The sequence below is a fragment of the Diadema antillarum genome, unplaced genomic scaffold (assembly GCF_040938485.1).
Source record: "Diadema antillarum isolate AM-2024a unplaced genomic scaffold, OU_Dant_1.0 seq00000173_RagTag, whole genome shotgun sequence".
In the NCBI taxonomy this organism is placed as follows: Eukaryota; Metazoa; Echinodermata; class Echinoidea; order Diadematoida; family Diadematidae; genus Diadema; species Diadema antillarum.
In genome coordinates this window covers 417,450-439,935 of record NW_027271242.1, presented here as the reverse complement: position 1 = coordinate 439,935, position 22,486 = coordinate 417,450, and the positions used below count along the sequence as shown (strand labels likewise).

Sequence of the window (22,486 nt, the reverse complement as noted above, 5' to 3'; positions counted from 1 at the left end):
GGTGAAGTAGGGCAAATTATATATCAATTTAAAACTTATCATTAATTCACATCTGCAATAAACCAAAAAATTATTTTCCCTCTGACCATTGTGATGATGCATCACATTGACATCACACATACCATAACATTATGTGATCGTACTCCTAGCTTGTTACATCAGTATTTACTACATACCATTAGACCACCAAAACCGATCTTGTTCTGTGTATTTGATTTTCTCATCTAATACAACAAAAAAGTCTGTTAAAATATTTGTGATTGTGCAGATGTGGGGGGGGGGGGGGGGTGTCTACTGGAGAACGAGACAAGAGTAACATCAGATATGCCATAATGATAAAAAAGAACTTCAAAAATAAAGGCCTATACAAGGAACAAAGGACTACAAAAGCTAGTGAAAGGCAAAATATACATTCATAACTTATCTCATGTTACAGAGAAAAGAAAAACATTTTCTGAACCATGCAATTACACAAGGGTGTAATTGAATACATTTGTGAAATAAATTCAATGTGGCTTTCTCCTATGGAAGGGGTTCGAGAACTAACATGGGCTCACAAGAAAAAAAAAACAAAACCAAACATGACAGCTGTAAAAAAAAAAAAAAAAAACGACGGGTACAGACATGAGAGGATATACTAGTATCCTCTTTCATCTTCAACCCAACTAGATATCTCGTGTGTCACAAAATAGTGTCTTGTAAATAAAAACAAAAACAACGACAAAAAACAAAAACAAAAACATAAGTGTAAGATATGTTACCTACATTGGTCTATAAACATCAAATGGCATTACTAACACACACAAGCCAAACTGGAAGACAATCACAAACATTGAATTTCAAACAGAAGAGTGTGGAAAAAGTAGAACATAATGAAAACACGTCTGCAGTTCAAGCCCTGACAATACAATCTGTACAGTAATAACAAGCTGGGCTCTTGAATTCTGCAGCTGATGAACAGCGCCCTCAGTAATCATTCACGCCACGCATCATGCATGTTCCTGACTGGTAGCTGCTAATACAAGCTATGTAGATGCGTGGATCCGGTATCTCCGCTTAAGGCCCTTTATTTGCAGCTTACAGTTACCTTGAAAAGTGGTAAATATATATCGAACATTCACTTTAGGGCTTCCTGAACCTCTGGTGCTCGTACAGTGCAATAATTTGGCTAACTTTCTGCTTGAGATGAGTTTCTATCTTACATCGTTTTCAGTAATCGTGGTAGGCCTAATCGAGTAACGTTAACGACCTAGAGCTGCAAGTACAAGAAGCTTACCCTCTCGTCACTGCGTGCGTGTCGGGCAGTGCAGCGGTGGGTGTCGGCCCGGACCCGGTTTCTGCAGCTGCAGCCTTTTGTGTGTCGTCTTCGCTACGGTCATCCGTCTGTGCAGCAGTGGCATCTAGTCACATCCCGAGCTACCCTAGGATTCATCAGAGGAGGAGACACTAACGTTTAGACATCTAGACCAGTACGTAGCTGAGGCGTTGTGTTGCTGGTAATCGAAACACGTCAAAATGTCTTCTCTGGATAGAGAGAGGAATCGGTCTGGAAAGGGTCCAATGGGATCAGCAAGCAATGCTGATAAGCCGCCAAATAGCCGCCTCTTCATCATTTGCTCGAAGAATCAAACAGAATCTGATCTGAAGGATTATTTTAGTCAGTTTGGTGAGGTCGAAAATGTCTGGCTTGTGAAGGACAAAGTAACTCGAGAGCCCAAGGGGGTAGCGTATGTGAAGTTTGCCAAGTTCTCGCAAGCTGCAAAAGCTATGGAGGATTCAGACGGAAAACGAGTGATGAACATGACCAAACCTATCAAGGTAAGGGCAGCCATCGCACATCAGCAATTGCAACCATTACAATTTACATGGCACATGCAGTACCGTACACTAGTAACATTCGTTAGTAGTACTTCACTGTTGCAGCCTACAAATGTAGAGGTCTTTGCCACAAAATGTCGGCTCATCTTTTGTTGTTGAGTAAAAGTAAAGATTGAAGATTTATTTTGCTAACGAGTTCTTACAAACTTGTAAACAATGTAGCAAAATGTAAAGTTTTACTTGTAGACTGGAATAAGAAAGTGGTGACTGCCAAAATGCATGCTTGTAGATGGTTTTTACCCCAGCCCTGATTGTATTTGAAAGCTTTCAACACTAGGGATCATGCCAGTCATCGTGCTAGTACATGTAGTAGTAAAGAAGCTAAACTGCACTCTAACTAGCATGTCTACATTTTAGAATAAGATAAATCCAAAAAGGGATTATTGCTTGAGAATGCACATTGCTTTTTATATGGTCATGATTATACATTCCTTCACTTGCTCCAGTTTATGTGTAAACAGCACTTTCATTTGAACATCTGCATGAGCTGCATGTTGCACAGGTCAGCTTTTTGCCTTCAAAAGCGGGACATCAACTGGGTTTCTACAGTGCATTATTGATTCTACTTTCCTTTGTATGTTATCTATTACCATGTGAATTGATCGAAGTATAGCTTTTAACCTAGTTCTACTGAATACCTTTTCAAATGTTTCATTCACAGGTCATCATTGCCAACTCGAGAGGTTCCCACAGTTCCAAAGACATAGATGAAAAGCTGGAATTAACGCGCCTTTTTGTTGTCGTGCCAAATTCATTTGATGATGATGAGCTGTACAAGAACTTTGAAGGTAAAAACGTAGGCAAAGAAAGATAGAGCTTAGAATTGGATCATCAGAATATCAAGATTTAAGGACACAAAATTGTCAAGTTAACTTATTTATATCATAGTCTTACATACTGCTCTGCTCACCGTAAAAATCAATATGATTTCACTGTACCATCATTTGATATTACCTACGCCTTTTCTGATGTGGAGATACAGTGTAGTTTTGACTAACACTTTGTATTCAAACAATAAGAAAAGGTGTGCACATTTTATTGGTCCCAATGTAACAATGGAATGTGATGTATATGTTCTCATGCATATTACACTGCAAATGTAATGTAATGAACAATGTATGATGGCAAAGGATACCTTGTAGTTTTGCCTTTTTTTTTCTTATTTTGCAACACAGAATATGGAGAAATTGATCATGTCACCATCATCACAGACAAGAAAACTGGAGCAAATAAAGGCTTTGGTTATGTCAAGTTCAGGAAAGTGTCGGGCGCAGCCAAAGCATTGGAGAATTGCGACAAGGGTGAGCTGAATGTCTGATGCTCAACAATTTTCCACCCCGCAGAGCAGTTTATTGCAAAAGAACTTACATTGTTATCATCCTTACAGCCTTTAGATCCAGTTTGTCACTGTGTATGCCACACTGCACGAGAGTACAACGTAAATGTTACAGGTTGAGGGATCAACTGCCCACTACCGGTACCTAGAATTGTGGCTGGGATGTAATGTCCAGAGGTTCTGACAAGTAGTGGTGCTTCTATTACTTTATCTATCCACCTGTCAATCCTTCCATCCCTCTATCTGCTGTACCTATCTATCAATCTCTCATAGCAAATGGTTGTAAACACATACAAATGTACAAATTCATCCCTCTGAAATAGTCATGTGTAGTTTCTCTTCCTTGTGTTTATGGACACACAGATACAGGAAAATGTGTCATATATTTGTAAGGATGATGTGCCTTGAAATAGACTTGGCCTGTCTCCATTACTTGTTGGTGGTCTAAACACCCAAAACTTCAAGCATGCACATTTTTATTATCTATTTTTAGTGCAGCTTTTATAGCTGTCATGGCTTTCTTTATGTTGTTGTCTTTTTTTTCTTCATTTGTAATGTAAAGGCTACAATTGTATGATAATCACAGAGATGTACTTGTAGTAACAAAGTGATCATCCAAGAGTTATAGTGCCCCTTCACAATGCTGTCAAGTTTTCCCATACAAGTACAAACCCAATGTAGATAATGACAAAAGTGTATGCATAATACAGACTGCAGGAATAAAGAAAATAAGATGGTTTGGACATACCTTGCTAATGGTGTAGTTTAGTTGCACATGTTTTAAAACGACAATCTCTGTTCAGTCATTTATCACCAGCAAACACATTCTGCTTATGTCTTTCATTACAGGTTTCAAAGCAGTCATAGCAGAACCCAGAAAGTCAGAGAAGCGCAGTCGAGATGACGGATATGATAGGGAGTACCGGAGGGAGGACTACGATCGACTGGATCGATCTGACCGTTCGGACTATGGCCGACTGGACCACGGCAGGTACGACCACGGCAGGCTCGACTACGGCCGAATAGATGTAGCCAGGTCGGAGTACGGGCGGTTCAGCCACTCCAGACCGGAGAGTGACTATCCGATGAGAGGGGAATACACCTCCCCGCCTCCTCTTCCCAGAGCTGGCGCCCCACCTGCAAGCTTTGATATCGACAGCCTCTTCTTCCCCACGGGATCAGGTATGCCGTAACAGTATCACTGTGCTCTCTTCAGTTTTGGCTCATCTCCTAAAATCTACCATATTCGCCGGCGTATAGGCCGCAGTATTTTTCAGAAAATAAAAATGAAAAGTGGGGGTGCGGCCTTTCTGGCGGCAAAACCAAAATTGGTCTCTGCAACCCGGCAAATCGGGAGTAAAAACTAGCACATTTATACATGTATGGGACTACACAATAGGCAACCAAGGAGGCAACCATCCCCCGATGATATGAATACCGGTATACAAATCTTACAAGCAAAGCTGCATTCCGTGTTTGTTTCACAACTTGACTTTCCTCATCAAGTATGTCCTCTTTGTCTTTTCTATGAAATATTAATGAGGCAAAAATAAAACTTCAGCTCAAAGCGTAGCGCTATGCTAACTAAGAAGTGTTTGTCAGAACCTGTCTATTACATTATTACCTGTCTATTACAATGTACCTGTCTATGACAATGTACCGTAGTACCTGTCTATTACATGAATACCTGTCTAACTATATTACAATGTACCTGTCTATAGACTGTACAGACAATCACCTGTCTATTACAATGCGACTCGACTAGCGACTCGACTCCCACACCTGTGGTGTATGTTCTCTAGATTTCCTGTCCCTTTCTCTCATTTTCTCTCTTTTGCCTTTGTATCATTATACCTTAATTTTCAGAGTACAATCGTACTTATGAGCGTGTTTTGTTCATTTTTGTTAAGTTATTACCTCACTGGCAAAAATTTGGAGGTGAGTTTTTGTTCGAGTGTTTGTTCGAGTTTTTCGATTGAACGATGTATCTACGTGTGTGCGAGAACATTGTTTTTTGTATGGTACCCACTCGTTTATTTCCGTTTTCACGCTACTTTTTAGTTTTTTTTTTTTTGCGTTGCACAAATCGGAGGTGTGGCTTATACGGCGCTGCGGCCTTTGCGCCGGCGAATACGGTATTTGTCTTCTCTACCAAACTCTTCCATTTTCCCCTCAGATTCTGTCCAAGATGGCATCTGATGCAGTCCTGCAACTTTGCTTAGACTGTTGGCTGCCCAGTAATAACTCATAGCAGATGATATTTGGCTGATGTGATCATAATTATGATGCCTGATATGTCATAAACTTTTCTGCCACACACAGCATTGCATGTGAATGTGTCGCCCCGCCTGGTTGCCGACATCGTCGGTCCCGTGTCCGAGGCCCAGATCAAGGCCCTCTTCGGCATTGTTCCGGGTATGGAGTATTGTGACTACAGGGAAGAACAAGTCAGCTGGGGCTACAAGGGTAAGCCAGTGGATGCCATGATGATGGAGCTGCCTGTAGATATCATTTAGTACTACTAATTTTGGAGGATTTTCATACTTTTATCTTTAGAGTCAACCTGGGCACTGTTTCATGAAACTTGTCAGCCCTGACAAGTTGTCAGTCTCTGACAATTTCAGTAAAATCCTTGGTTTTGATTGGCTGAGAGGCTCTGGTTACTGACTGTTACTTTCATGAAACGGTGCCCAGGTTGTTTTATTTGGTATTCAGTGTCTTCATTTAGTACAGGTGTAATTCAATTTCAGTCTTAAAATGTAAAGTTTGATCACCTGTTGAAGCCATATTTATTTACCCAACAAACAAAATGTTTCAAGTACGTCTCTCTGTACATGGAATGCAGTACATGAACAGCTAGGTAGTTTAAAAATAACAAATACGTTCCCTTGTTATGATGCCCTGTCTAAAAGCAAATACTTGTTGTAGAATGTAGTTGTTAAGATTCTCTGTAGCAAAGTTAGGACATGCTCCTGGTTTTACATCAGATTCATCAAAATCATTTTGGGCATTATACTGGCAGATATGATTTTTATGTTCTTACTTTACAGTTCTTAGACCAGCTTGAAGGAGATTGAGTCATAGGGTCAAGGTATTAGGTTTGAGATCACACTATATTTTTTGATAGATTGTAGCATTCATTGTGGATTATACCTGAAATTTGTCATTTGTCAGGATTGTTACTAGGAGCTTGGATCTATGGAAAAAAAACACACCAAAAAAAAAAACAAACAAACCAGAGTAGTATGTACTTTTTCCCCACTTTAGAAACACATTTCTTCCACAGACCATTGTGTCCATAACATACAATGGTAAATTTATGTCATTGTGGTTTTTTTTTTGACTGAATGAAGGAACGGCATATATTAGGTACAACACGGCATCACAGGCAGCATACGCCAAGCAGAAGCTGGACAACTTTGAGTACCCTCCTGGATGTCCGATCCAGCTCAAGTTTGTGGAGGACACTTCCTCCACTACACAGTCAGCTGGGTGAGTAAATATCTTGCATCAATGGTCATAATATGTACATTTGTCTGAGCTGCATTTAGAATTTCACAGGACTGATCTGATGATCATTGGTATGTAAATGGAACTCATTAAACATGATCAATATGTCTGTTGAAGGTTCACTTTCTTTTAAAAAGCCACATCCTTTAATAGCCATACCTGAACTTCTTCCCATGTATGAAATACATTTTTTCCCTTGACATCTGATGGCAAGAGACAGAATTCACATCCTATATGTTATAAATTACCATTTAGAGGAGACATTTCCTCATTTACAAATGATAGTTCAAATAAACACTGAGTAGTGAAATGATTGGTTTAATATGCAAATTGATGATGTTGTTTACATTAAATTCATAGGTCATCATAAACTTCCCATAAAAAGCTGTTTTCTCAAATAAAATTTGTGTATATTTCTGTGAGATTTTGTTGATGCTAACTTCGGATGCTGTGTGTATGTTTTTGTTCTCTATGTCGCTCGTGGTCCTATCAATCCAAAGATCTGCCTATGCTTCAGCCAGCCAGCCACCAGCCTGCTCAGTCCCCCTGCCCCCTCTCCAACCCTGTGCAGACCCAGACAGGTAAGACTCCCCGCCCGTTACAGACTGAGACTCTTTGTATCAATCTATGACACATTGGTGTGAGGGTTTTTTTTTTCAAATTTTTGTTGTTGTTGTTGTTGTTGTTGTTGTTGGAACATTCATTAGATATTGCACGGGTGTGTGCGTGCGCATTACGTGGGTAAGAGTGAATCATTTGCCAGAGTTCTTTTTGTATTGTTTTTTTGTGCAATGTTGAGAATATTGCACACTTACCAGTTCAGTGAGAAATAGGTGAAAAGACATGGGCAAAGATAGAGGTAAGTTTGCAAACTTCAAAATGTCAATTCGAAAGTCTTTTGTTTTGTTTTGTTTTGTAATCCAGTTTGTGCCTCCTCTGGAAAGTGAGAACAAAACAAAAGGAACCAAAAGTCATTTGGGGAAACATGAATATCTCCAAATTTTCTCATTTGCAGTCCTGTTGAAGAGCGGTTATTTGTGATCTGCACACGTCCACTCCCCGAGGCCATTATCTGTGATGTATTCAGAAGGTTTGGCAACTTCATCAGCTACAAAAACGTTCATGGTCGCAACTATGGGTATGCGCGTTTTGCAAGTAAGTGGCATTAACTCGTCTTTTTGAAACTTTAACCCGTTGAGGACGGTTTGATTTTGCTACAACATGCATTTCCCATAGACGCTTGCCCAAGCGTACTAGGGACTCATCCTCAATGGGTTAATACTAGATTGTAAATAGCCCACTTTTTGTGAGCGTCATGGGTAGAATCCATTTCTTTGTTGTGGGTTTTTTTCTAATGCAAATAGCATAGGCAAATCTTGTTCACAGTCAAGTGACAGGAAATAAAAAAAAAAACATGTGATAGGCAAGCAAGCGATACAGCTTTGTTGAAAATCTGGAGGTATTTGCGCAATACCTAATAGGGGGTTTACACTAAGTATGTTTCTATTGGTACTTGCTTATCTTTATTGCGCCTTCTCCAGTCTTCCCAGAAAGTAGGGGCAAAGTGTAGTGTTACAATGAGCACTGTGCTGCGACATTGAATCAATTCTTGTACTCGTAGCCTGTAATAAATGCAGAGGACATTCACTGAGGAAGTGATGAAAAGATGAAAATGTCACCTTTTTATTGTTTGCCTGATTCTGATGGGGATTCACGATGACCTTTCGCTGCAGAGAAAGAGTCGGCAGAGATCTGTTTAAGCACGCTCCATGGGCACTCGGTTGCCGGGGAGAAAATGAAGGTCTTGGTCGCTGACCCGGAACCAGAAGATAGGAAGCGCCCTCGCACGACGTAGACTGTGGAGCTTTCCCATCGAGCAAGCGAGTAAGAATGTATTATCTTCATACTCTTCTTATTTTGTTGTGTCTGTTTGTGTGTGAGTGTGTCTAAGTCTGTATGTGTGTGTGTGTCTGTATCTATGTGTGTGGTTACAATGTGTCTGTCTTTGTGTGTGCTTATTCGAAGGACTGTCGAATTGTTCTGTGTGAACAAGTGCCATGACCATTTCAATCCGCGTTACATACACTAGTGTTTGTAGATTCTAGGTTTCTAGGGAGCTGCTTGGAGGAAGACAAATGAAGTGATGGATGAAAATGCCCTGTATTCACAATCAACAAATATGCAACTTTCTACCATGGAGCATGACTGGTGTAGCTATTGAATCTGTTGTGAAAGAGATTTGCACTCAAAACCTGTATTGCCACTTGATGCAATTTGGAGAATTTGTTATGCCTACCAATGAGATATTTAGTGAGTGAGACTACCCCCTTCAACAAAAAAAAAGTTTATATTATTCTTGCTGTTAACACCTGTACTGACTGTGTGTTTTTCTTGACAATTCATTGATTACTGCATGACTGACCAATAAGAATGACAGTTGTGCGTGTGTGTGTGTGTGTGTGTTTGATATCTTTATACATGGAGAAAGTAGTATGTCTATCAATCATGCTGTCATGATGTGCCTCATTTTAACCAGTCTCGCTCATCTTCGCTGACAGGACAAACTGTTCAAGACACAAGACCGACCCCACACATAAACCCTCCCGGACTTTTGAATGTCAGTGTGTGTACCCCAAACGACTGACGCGAAAAACCCATACGAGCCACACGGTCACTCCACACAAGCCAAAGTGTGCCCTTGAGCGCCGACAGCTCACAGGCACTTTGACCAGAGACGACTGGAAGACAATGTAACGGATGGAAGACACAGGCGGTACACGCTTCGAATACGATGACAAGCATCCTGACAACTGCCGGGCTGACAGCAATCTCTTTGACTCACAGAACACAAGTACTGTCTGAACTGAACTGAACTTAACTAAAACTGAAGTTGCGTTCTCACGGTCACCATTCTCAGAGAGGGCGACTGGGCCAGCTGAGCGCAGTCTGACATACTACTGTATGTGGAAAAAGTGCAGTGACAGTTACCAAGTTACCAAACAAAGCTTCTTTCATCCATCTTGTTTGGATGGCAATCGTAGTCTGACATCTGTACACCAGTTACTAAACTAATGTAGGGTGGTAATTTGAAATCCAGTCTTGTTTCTGTCACTTAAAGTTAGTGAGAGAACACACCATATATCATGTCCCAATCTGCAAATTATGTTTTTTTAAAAAGGTGCACGAGAGATGAAGATGATTGACAAGCTAAAAGTCTTTACTTTGCCAATATCAATTCATTTTGGCCATGAAATACCTTTCAGAATACCACCCTCTTGACATGAACTGATGACAGACCCACTTTGATAGTTCCGTGTTTACTACTTGTGTATCAGTGGATGACTCTTGTAATTATTGACATTGACTTTGTTAAATATTACACTGGCATCATATGGGGTTCTGGGAACACACTCGTGTTCATTCTGTTGGGATAAAACAGTATGCGTACTGTCTGCTCAGTTTTACAGGCGGCAGTGTTGTGCGTGTTGCGAGTAAAGAAAGCAACAGTGCACTGATTATTGCAACCTTTCCATACTCCAACATGCTGTATCAGTGTTGTAGGTTTTCCATCCTGCCATTGCAGCAGAGTCATACATTCTCTGCAGATTGAAAAGAGAAGCAGAAACAAAAAACTTCATCACAATCGTGCAGGGTAGTTTTGAGTGCTTTATCTGCACTAAGAGCCAAAGGATAATGAATTCAAATATACATGAGAATTGAGCGAAGGCAGTGATATTAGTAGTAGAATGCATCAATGAAGTGTGTGGAAAATCGAACAGTCCTTTGAAAAGTTATGATTTTTAGCTCACCTGAGCCAAAGGCTCAAGTGAGCTATTGCGATCGCCCTTCGTCCGGCATCCGGCGTGCGTCGTGCGTCGTCCGTCGTGCGTCGTGCGTAAACTTTTTACATTTTCATCTTCTTCTTGAAAACCCCAAGACCAATTTTCATCAAACTTGGCAGGTAGCATCCCTAGGGGGTTAGGAACTTAATTTGTTAAAATGGGCACCATGCCCCACCCAGAGGGCCCCCAGGGGGGCCCAAACCCCCCCAAAATTAAGGAATCTGTAAAAATCTTCTTCTCTAGAACCAGAAGTGATAGAGCTAAGTTAGTACTATGAGTTAGTACATTGATGACTGTAGTTTCAAGTTTGTTCATGGCAGAATCAGGGGTGCCCCCCTTGGGACCCCGGAGAGGGGGGTGGGGATGGGTTCTAATGGTGCCTAAATTGTACATTTTCATCTTCTTCTTGAGAATCACATGACCCATTTTCACCAAACTTGGCAGGTAGCATTCCTAGGGGGTTAGGAACTCAATTTGTGAAAATGGGCACCATGCCCCACCCAAGGGGCCCCCAGGGGGCCCAAACACCCCAAAATTAAGGAATCTGTAAAAATCTTCTTCTCTAGAACCAGAAGTGATAGAGCTAAGTTAAGACTATGAGTTTGTACATTGATGATTGCAGTTTCAAGTTTGTTCATGGCAGAATCAGGGGTGCCCCCCTTGGAACCCAGGGGAGGGGGGTGAGGCGGGGTCCTAATGGGGCCTAAATTGTACATTTTTTTCTTCTTGAGATCCCATGACCCATTTTCACCAAACTTGGCAGGTAGCATCCCTATGGGGTTAGGATCTCAATTTGTGACAATGGGCACCATGCCCCACCCAGGGGGCCCCCAGGGGGCCCAAACCCCCAAAATGAAGGAATCTTTGAAAATCTTCTCTAGAATCAGAAGTTATAGAGCTAAGATAATACTATGAATGAGTACATTAATGACTGTAGTTTCAAGTTTGTTCATAGGAGATCCAGGGGTGCCCCTCTTGGGGGCAGGGGGGGGGGGGGGGGGTTGGTTGGGAAGGTCCAAATGGGGGCCTGAATTGTACATTTTCATCTTCTTCCTGAAAACCTCATGATGTATTTTCGTCAAACTTGGCAGGTAGCATCCCTAGGGGGTCAGGATCTCAATTTATAAAAATGGGCACGATGCCCCACCCAGAGGGCCGCAGGGGGCCCCAATCCCCCCAAATTAAGGAATCTTAAAAAATTTGGGCCCCTATTGTACATTTTCATCTTCTACTTGAGAATGCCTGGTCAAATTTTGGTAGAGCTGTGAATAATTTAGATTAGTGACTGCGTGAAAGGTGAACTTGCTATACTCAGGTGAGCGCTAGACCCGCGGGTCTCTTGTTTAGAGTTTCGATGCAGCCACCGCTGGATAAGAAGACTACGTGATAGTACGGTTTGTGACATCACATATGTACAATGATGTGATGAAAATATGAAGAGAATTCCACAAAAATTTCATTTTTTTTAAATGAACCGTATTGTGTTTTTTCTACTTCTTTGTATGCCTATGTGCTCATGCAGTTTGAGACATATTCCATACCAAAAACCATTGATCAAGTTCAAAATCTGATAAATATTATGCAGCTTAAAATTCTTATGAGAAACAGGGTAAAATAGCACTAGTGATCTTTCCTTTTCTTTATATCTTTTAGATTGCTTTTTATCAAAGCTATATTTTTCGTCCAATGTTCATGTGTTGAACATTATGCTTTAAAAGCCAATGATAATCATAGATTGTAAGATTATACTGAATATAATCGCACCAGTACATTTGATTTTGTTGCCCCTTCCAAAGAAAGAAAAATTTTAAGGTAAATGGAAGGCTTTTAAGAGGTGATGACATCAGTGTCCAAGCTGATTTGCATGTTGGTTGCGACTGGCATCTCTGTTTCGTGAAACTTTGACATTTCATTGTGCACTTGTTTTATATCCAATTTTAATGAAACCTGCATTATTCTAGTTCCTTTAAATTCACAACATTCATTAAAACCAACTTGAACGTGCAAACTTGCTATTGCGCTTTGATATGCATTCATAATGAATGGACTGCATTTGTATATAAACATGTGTTGATATGTATTTTGCTCCATTTTTTTTTCCTCCAGAGTAAAATGTTTGTCTTGGTGTAAATGCAATGTATAGAGTGACCAATGATTTAAAACAAAAGAAAAAAGTTATGTGTATACAGTAGGTGTGCCAATATTATGGCAGCTAACAGTTAATAGAACAGTGACATATTGTAGTCATTTTGTTTTGTCATTCTTTTAGATTGTTTTACGATGTGATATTCAAGCAGGTAAAACTTTATTGTAGGTGTACACTGTATATCAAAGAACATAAAACTTTATTCTTCATGAATAGGATTGAAAGTTCACAATTAGGATTTTAAGTGACCAGTATTTCTGTGCGTGGTGGATCAATGTTTTTGTATTAAAGATTTCTGCCAGTGGAAACCCATGCCAGCCCTAGTTGCTGTCTGAATAAGTAACTTGTAACAGATCAGATATATGCAAGAAACATAATTTGTTAGTGTTATAATGCTGTCTGCAGTAAATAAGCATTTGTGAAGATTGTAGCCAGTTGTCATAAAAATCAGAGGTCTAGAAATTCTTGTATGACTGCTGATGATAACTGAAATCATCAGAAACATTCTGGCCCATGTTTTAGATGAAAGCTTATTTCGATAGTGGACTAACAGCGAATTCAAATTAATAATCAAATTATTTCAATACCAATTCCGTTTTTTTTTTTTTCTAAACTGCAAAGTGTGTATAAATAATGTAAAGTGCAATTACAATCTTATTATTGTGTTCCCTCCTTATTCCATCCTTAAATTTGTTTAGACAATTTCAAGGACATGGGCCATTTAATGCAGCAGAGACTCCAACCCCAAGCACCTTCTGATCTGGAGATTCTCCCGCCCGAAACCCCTAGCAAACGGGAGACTCCAAGTTGATGTGTGCGAAGCGCGAAGTTCCTAGGATTCTAGATGTTCTCTGGTGCTATCTAAGGCTTATTTTTTCAACATATGATAAAAATAAGTAAGAAAGCCTTTCCACCGGGAGACACGGAGCCAGGGCGGGAGAAATCAAATCTCAAACGGGAGAACGGGAGATTGTGCAAAAATGGGTTTTCGGCGGGAGATCTCCCGTCGAAAACGGGAGAGTTGGAGTCTCTGATGCAGTAATGTGACACAATTCCCATTGCAACCTTTTTTATTTTTTTTGCGGCTGGAAATAATGTGACAGTTTCATTTGTACACAATACCAGGAAAGATTTCCTTTGGCCTTAGCTGTGGTCACCGACTGTTTTTACCTGAACAAACTGTAGGCCGGTTTCACATTGGATTTTGATCGGTTCATTGTATTAAAAGCTTAGTCTTGTGGTGTTGTGGTCAATGTACCGTACCTGAATAAAAAAATCTTGTGACTGATTGTGTTGATACTGCATTCCTTGCCATATTTGATTTTGACATCACATAAACTCAGTTTTTCTCTTCTTTTTTTTTTTAGGTGCAAATTTGTAGAATGTCAATGATACAGTGTTACATCCCTGGGAAGGCAATAGTCCTCATCTGTGAGCTGTTAGGAACCTTTAGATCTGTGATGCGGACATTAAGAGGGGACCCCCCCCCCCCTGCTTTGCGCAAAACCGCTTATCAAAATCTGTCCCACATCTTCTGAGTTTTAACGATTGTTCTTGGCCATTTTAGCATCTCCTCAAATTCACGGCGCGGAGAGCTACTTGACGCCATTTTGATGAACGACATATGGGGGCGCTACTTTATTTGTATAGGCAGCGTCTTCGCAAAATCTTAAGCTACAGCTATGTACTTTTCAACACGATGCCGGGAGAGAGGAGAACGGTCCACGCAACCATCATCTTAACGTCTGCATGGCAGATCTAAAGCTTGCTATTCTAAATTCTCTGAAGTTCGAATAATAGAAGGTGTTTACTCTCAGAATGTGTCTCTTGATACTAAGCTTTGTTATGAAGACTGTTATCTCAAATGCATAGGCAACTAAGTGTGTGTACATGTAAGATCGTTTGGCATAACAGCATGATAGGACGTGGTCGTAGCACCTGGGATATTACAGTGCACTCCCGTTATAACGAACACGGTTGTAACAAATTCCGGTTACAACAAATTAAAAATTCAGGCGGTAGCAGCATTATATATTTCTGTTGTTTATTTTTAACAGTAATAACGGGAGTTCCTCCATGGAAACTCCTTCCAACACATATGCATCAGTCTGTAACTATACTGTAAAAACCAGAAACATTCGTGGCATGAAACTTTTGTGAATTAAAGGCGACATCCTCTTTTGCGTCATGAAACTTTCACAAATTCCTGATCTTTAAAGAATTAGGATTACGGAGTATTAAAGCAAAATATCTATATAGTAATTAGTATTGGGGGCTTTTATGGAGTAGCAGTACAGTGTATTTGTTTTGCAGTTCTTTGGTAACCCGTTGAGGACGAGTCCCGAGTATACTCGGGCAGGTGTTTACGGGAAATGCGTGTTGTAGCAAAATCAAACCATCCTTAATGGGTTAAACACAGTTTCTTGAAATTTAGAAACTACATGTATGTGCAGTTGTAATCATATTTGATCATGTGCTAAGCCTGTTTGTTACGGCACTGTGTTGCAAATCAACTTACTTGTACGCTGTATAGCATTGCAATGGCATTCAATGCATTGTGCAGACAAAAAACTTTCGCTTGCATTTTACTTTCGAGAACCTTGGCTCCTCGTGAAATTTTCAAAAGTTTCAAGCTTACAAAAATTTCTGGTTTTAAATATTCCTTTTTGTTGAATGCCACATACTATGATAGTTCTTGTAGGTATCAGCAAGAAAGAAAAATGGACAAGAATCTGCAAACAAAGAGAGAGGTTGTAACATCTGTCACACTGTATTGATGTCAGTTTGAGATTTATAGTCAAGGCTGTGCATAGCCACAGTTTTAATGTGTGATGGTAGTAGCTATGACAACTCACAGAACAGTGTGTATTGTATGCTGCGAAAGGAATAACTCTTTGGTGTTAATTTTGGCTGGGGGGCAAAGAAGAAAAAAATATATCACCACCAACTTGGAAAATAGATTTGTGACGGAAACTTTGGATTGAAGACTTAATATCCAGAATGGAAGTTGTACAGCACAAATTTGACCTGTTACAGTGTGTTGACTTTGGTTGATGCATATTACCTCTACCTAGACCTACTTACACCCAATATGGTACATGTAGCTATGCCAGTAGTCTGTACCTGTGGTTATTTGACGATATCTCACTATTACAAGACCAACTTGCAGCCGACAACCTGGACTTGATGATGTGAGGTAATGTATGACAAAGACGTGCTCTCATATTGAAAATCGAGACTTATGTTTCACAGTGACGTATATCAGTGACTTGTAGTGGTCGTATATATTTTCAGTGTCAGTCGCAGGGATGAATGAAAATCGACAAGATGAATGCATTGTTCTCATGTTTCATATCATGTCTGCTAATGCCTGGCCATATATATATCAATATTGTTACACTTCTATCTGTAAATCTGCTGTACTGTGACTGTGATGATAGCTTGTGTGTTGTCCCACCCTTCCTTCTCTATCCCACCCCATTAAACAACAAGAACAAGAACAACAACAACAAGAAGAAGAAGAAGAAGAAGAACAACAACAACAACAACAATGACAACAACAAACAACAGCAACACAAACAACAATGACAGCAGAAGCAAAGTGACAAAAAACAAACTTAGATCTATGCTGTGCCTGGAAAAACACCCAACAATGATCAATATACGTTTGTGAAGTGAAAAAAAATATATATATACACTGTATATATATCACCACTAGACCATTACTTCTACTCTTGCAGTTGCTATCATGGCTATTACTACTACATTGTTCCACTTCTCCTACACTCCTACTACTACTTCTACTACTAGCGACTACTACTACTTCTACTACTAGCGGCTACTACTACTACATGTACTACTACTACTACTACTACTACTACTACTACTACTACTACTACTACTACTACTACAATTGTACTACTACTACTACTACTACAACTACTACTACCTGTAATTCTACTACTGCTACTACTACTGCTGCTACATTGTACTACTATGACTACTTCTAAGACTTATACTATCCCTATGGCCCCATTACTGCTTTATTCTAATTCTCACACAAGTCGCTGATCGATGAAATTGAACATGATCTCCAGCCACAGAGAGACTATTGATAACAGACATGTGAAATAAACATTTACTACTAGGCTGGTAAATATGGAAGTTAAACAGTATGGTACTTAAGTATTACCTGTTTCCATCTTTCTTTCTCTCTCCCCCATCTGTTGGATGCATATTTGTTGTTGTTGTTGTTGTTATCATATTTATTAATGCATGGCACTTTTACCAGTTAAAGGACATGTAATCTGTTTGCTTCTCTTTGTTTAATACTCAGTCAGTGTAGTACAATACCATTTTGATAATACAACTGTAGCAACACATTGCTGGTGGCATGCAACAAGGCATAGAGGTACATAACCAATGCACGTACTCGGACAGCTAACCTCCAATCGTACCGCAAGGTATATACACCATGCATCTATCATTATTTGTGAGTGTACTGTAGTACCACAGGTTCTGCTGTGCAGATTCTTCCGTGTACTGTTCTGTGGTGTTTTGTTTGTTCTTTCCTGTTGCGTGTTGTTACACCAAAATGCCCCCATCGTGAATGTCACTGTACATTATGTATATCACGTTTGCTTGGTCCGCAATCTTCCTGCATGTGTGCTCAGATTTGAACGTGAAACTGACATTATTTCTGCATTCTTTATTCTACTAAAAGTGGCTGCTTCAGATGATGACCCCGAAACCGGTTTCCAACCATACCCGGATGTCTTCTGCCAAGAGTGGCTCAGCCAGAGGAGCCCTGTAAACATGTCGGTCATGCTGCTGACCTTACAGGTATTTTTTATGGTGATGAACTCTGCAGATGATAACAATTATTATTTCATTGTAAAGTTTCTCCTTCAATGAACACTGAGCTGTTGCTCATGTTGATGAATTATGAGACAGTCATACACAATAAATCTTCATCCTGTAGGCCTACTGCTTTCTCATGCCACATAGTGAGAGGGCCAAGTTAAATGTTCTTGTGCAAGAAGTTGTTTTGTGATTTTATGTAATGTGGACTGTGTTTGAAACACTGTCAGGTGGTCTTGCACAATTTGTCTCTTTTCTCTTTTTATCTTGAGCTGTAAATTTTGAAATCATTCCACAGTGAAACAGAAAGAAATGCAAATTTGTGATGTGCTGTTTTCTTTTTTTTTTTTTATTGATGAGGGGGAATTTTTTTTTCCTGTTCATTTTTGGTATTGGTAAATTATAAATGTCAAAATGATAACACACAACAAATCCTCGAGAGTTGACAGTAGGGTTATTGGAGAGAATTTCTTGTGAAGTTAATGAATTACCAAGTTCACTGTATGCACTATCATCAGTACTTTATGATTTCACAACTCTCACATTATGATATACACCAATTTATTTTCTTTTCCTTTGCTATTCATCCAACTCTACAGGAATTGCAGAGGCCTGCAAGTTTGGATGGGCGGGTGTCCAAAGCGAGGTGTAGTCACCGTTTCGGCATTACAGGCCACAGTTGCGCTCCGTTGGGCAGCATTAACAACAGCCAATGGAAGAGCGATACTGCGTCATGTCGCAGGGAGTGTACCAGAAAACAAGCATCTTATTCATCAGTTTCACGTACTGGTTCACCTATCCCTGCTATCTCTGACTCCAACCTCTGCAGTGTAGGAGTGTGTGGACTCAAGAGGAAGGAAAATGCAGCTGAATATTTCTAAGTCCAATATTACTGGATTTGAAAAAAAAAACAAAGAGAAAGAAAAAAAAAAGCACTCTGTGGTAGTGCGGACAAAAAGACAAACTCATGTGTTGAAATGTGTTGATTGACACTCAAGTGGTCATATCACATTTTCTCACGATGGTGGCCCAGCAATATCTTCTAGTTATATGCCTTTCAACATTGCCTGTGTGTACTTGCACATTAAACAGAAGTATCTTCCTGAACTCGTCCGAGTATTGCCAGTGTGATTTGTAGAGTACATTCTTTTCCTCTTACTTTCATATTTCCGTTGAAAGGGTTTATATTGATCTTACAGCAAATTGTATGGTAATTGTTAACCCGTTGAGGACGGGCTGATTTTGCTACAACACGCATTTCCCATAGACACCTGCCCGAGTAAACTCGGGACTCGTCCTCAACGGGTTAAATAAGAGAGAGAGGGGGGAGGTGGAAATGGAGAGGGATCACTAGAGAGAATGGTAGAAGAAAGTAACAGAGAGAAAGAGAGATATAAATAGACATGTTATGCCTATAATTAATTAATTAACCCATTGAGGACGAATTCTGAGTATACTCAGGCAGGCGTCTAAATGGTTGTAGCAAAAACAGCCACTCCTTAACAGGTTAATTGCAGCTGGTACTCTAAACTACAGCAATAGACCATTTCTGTAATTTGGTACAATTTATTGATGTTTCGTTTCCAACAGCCCAGTAATGAAATATTTCCTTCATGGGCTCCCTCCAATTTAAGTTCTGTAGGCAGAAATTCACCTAGTTGATGCTAGGTAGTGCAAGCCTCCTGCAATCTGTCTGCTTGTTGAGGGCAACATTTGTGAGCAAAGATGCATAAAATCTGAATACATTTACAGAACTGGTCTATTAGGACAATTGCGCACAGTGGACAGAGTTTCCTCTGATTCTCACACAGTCACCTGCCAGAAGATCTTGACTGCTGACGGAGGATGGACTATCCACCCTTTCTGCACGAGGGAGACATTTCCCAACATACAATCACATGTGTATTTCAGCCCGCACAAGTAACAGCCATTGCTGGACCCAATGATTGTGCCTAGTGGGATTTATGGCCAGGAAATGACATTGCAGCTAAATTTGGGTGACCACAGTTATAATGAAATTTCGATATAATGAAAGAAAAATGCTGGTACCAAGGACTTTTTTATAATGGGAGTCCACTGTATACAGATGAAATGTCATTTCATAAGCCAAAATTCAGTGACCTTTGCCCAAAATTTGATCAATGCATCTTCACCTCGGGTATCATACCTGGCCAGAGCAACAATAAAAATCATACACCTTTTTGTGTTTCTTCTTCCAGACAAGTTACTGTAAAAGTGAATATTTTCGCACAAGTACTTGATCACGCTCAGCCGAGTTAGATGAATTTCATGTGTTTTTTATTCCGCAGAATCAGAACATTTAATGATAGAACACATGGCATGTAAAAATATATGTGTGCATTAATTTTTGTGCTAGCTTCTGGATGCCCGAAATGTGTGAAAATTTCCACACCGCGGATATTTCCACCTTTATAGAAAAAGTTGGTCTGAAAAGAAAAGGGAAAATTTTTCAAGCACCATAGTGAAAATTTGATCAAAATCAGACAAAATTTTGGAAGTTATAAAACTGATGCTTCAGTGATTTTCACAAAAAATAAAACATTTGCAAAAGTTTCATGCATGAGGATGACTGCAAACATAATTTTTTTGTGTATGATTGAGTCTTTGCACTGAGCAGCTCATAAATGCTGTGCAATCATCAACCCATTTAAAATGAGCAGAGAACATTGTTGCGAGTCTTAGAATAAGCCTTAGCCAGATGTACCGCGAAAATGTTAGCATCTACACCAAATATACAATGTATATAGATATGCAAACAGTTGTTGAGGTCATTACCTCACAACTTTGCAACAGGGGCCAATGTATGTGTTCTTTAACCCTTAAATCAGGCTGGGCTTTTTTGGCTATGCTATATCTGGGGGGGGGGGGGGGGGGGGGGGGGGGGGGGGGGCGGATTCCGCCCCCCCTTCAGATCTCGCCTATGGAACGCGTGATCGCGCCCAAAATCGGCACACGTGACGCCCGCGACGTATACTATCAAAATATATGGTTGCTTTCTCCGAAAAATTTTTCTTATATTTTATATCAATTAATTATTGTAATTTATGCATAAAATCAGTTTTGGGCTCTAAATCACTTATTAATGCTCTAATTAAGCTAATTTCTTTTTTAAAATGTTTCTTGTATCATTCTCCCGAGACATAGGATAAAAAAAATCTGTATCGAAATTAATTTCTTATGTATTTGATTGTTTTTTTGAATTTCTTATGTATTTCTTTATTTTTCGACCTTTTGTTTTTGTTTGTTTTTTGGCCAAAATTTGTCACAGACATTTTTCGAAGCTTTATTATGCTAAAATGAATTAATTTCGTCCATTCTAAGTCAAGATATGAATTTTTATGTGAATTAATTGAAAAAACACAATTTGCATTGGATTTGTACACAAAATCACGTTTTGGAGCAATTTTGGGGTTGACAAATTTTTTTCGAACGGGCGTCGCGTCAAAACGGTACGCGCGGGTGCAACAATTTTGGTCTCAAAAGTTGCGCGATACTTGAAAGAAAAAAGTCATGAAACATCGCGGCGCGAGCTTATCGCGCTGCGAAGATATTGCGCGAAACGTCGAGGGGGGGGGGGGCGGATTTCCTGATTAGGGTTAAATTGGGGGGGGGGGGGGGACTGTGAGCCGAGGGGTGTCAGTCAGGGTCAATACCCTTACAAAAACTAGAAATGTTCGCGTGCATGAAACTTCTGCGAACGTTGCAATGCCAGTGACAATTTGCACAATTTTCATGCTGCAAAAATTAATGGCCATCAGTTCTGATTTGCGCAAGTTTCATGCTGCGAATGTTTCTGGTTTCAGAGTACACTTTTTGAGTTTGTAGTGTGAGAAGCCATGGAGCAAATTATTTTGTAATACAAAATAAAATATTGAAATTACAAACTATTACTTTTTTTTCAATAATCTTCTGCAAGATTGTTCTGTATAAGGTGAGGCTAAGTGTGAGGTTGCATAACTCACCACAAAAGAAAGAATAAGTCATAAAACAATCATGTAATGCAATGTTTGTTTTTGTTTTTTGCATTTTATTGAATTGACAAAGCTGACAAATGCATTGAATTAATATTTTTCTGAGTCCTCTCTCTCTTGCATTCCTGCACTCGTTTTCCATCAACAAAAAGAAATTGCTCACACCAACACACATAATTATCATTTTTTTTTTGATTTTGCAGATACATTAAAAAAAAAGTGGCAAGTTATTCCAAGTATCCAAAGAAACAGTCACGTCTGTTTATCACTGACAACACACATACACACACACACACACGCACACACACACATATATATAACTGCAGACATTGTACAGACCTTACTTGGCTTGAACCCATACATTCCTCGTGCAATAATGGACCAGTTTGGATCGTGTCTCATGCCTCTCAGTCACACAGAGAAGTTGAGCTATACAATGTCACAAAGTTTTTGGAGGAGCTGAAAACCTCTGTGAGAATCCATTACAGTACAATTGGAACCTGTGTCTGGACAGTTAACACTCCTTAAAATCGAACAGTGGCGACTCGTCACATAAAGATACCAGCATTTTAAAGCTGATTAGGCAGTTTCTCTTCAGCACCTTAGAATGGAGCCGTTAAAGTAGCCCCACAGGGGTGCAAGGTTTTTAAACGAATGAATGTCTGATAACGGGTGCGGTAGCCCATGTATAAAAGGATCACTTTTCTGAGCCTAATGCACTGGCTTTATATTGCCAGTGTCGTATTTGTGAACCAAAGAGTCGGATCATAAACTTGTGAGGACTTACAATCATTGCTACACACTTAACTTGGTGGACGCTGGCAGACAAACATACTGAACCAGAATCACATGACAACAGTTCAGATAACGCGTCGTAGATGAGAGAAATTCATGGCACTCGGAGAGGCCATGGTTGGTTTAA

At 39.8% G+C, this 22,486-nt stretch overlaps 1 protein-coding gene across 1 annotated transcript; it reads left to right on the top strand.

Annotated features, from left to right (window-relative positions):
• The first annotated feature begins 1,047 nt into the window (after positions 1 to 1,047).
• Positions 1,048 to 10,677, top strand: LOC139728324 (RNA-binding protein 45-like). The gene is made up of 9 exons (XM_071639270.1): positions 1,048 to 1,818; positions 2,540 to 2,666; positions 3,054 to 3,179; positions 4,064 to 4,396; positions 5,537 to 5,680; positions 6,568 to 6,706; positions 7,225 to 7,305; positions 7,740 to 7,879; positions 8,458 to 10,677. The coding sequence occupies exons 1-9, from the start codon at positions 1,516 to 1,518 to the stop codon at positions 8,577 to 8,579; spliced, it is 1,515 nt and encodes a 504-aa protein (XP_071495371.1). The 5' UTR covers positions 1,048 to 1,515; the 3' UTR covers positions 8,580 to 10,677.
• Positions 10,678 to 22,486: the final 11,809 nt, after the last annotated feature.

Excerpts from the sequence above, each read along its gene's own strand:
- LOC139728324 (XM_071639270.1), top strand. The coding sequence starts at position 1,516 with ATGTCTTCTCTGGATAGAGAGAGGAATCGGTCTGGAAAGGGTCCAATG. Across the intron at positions 2,667-3,053 it reads GCTGTACAAGAACTTTGAAG|AATATGGAGAAATTGATCAT; the intron begins GTAAAAACGTAG and ends TTTGCAACACAG. Across the intron at positions 3,180-4,063 it reads ATTGGAGAATTGCGACAAGG|GTTTCAAAGCAGTCATAGCA; the intron begins GTGAGCTGAATG and ends CTTTCATTACAG.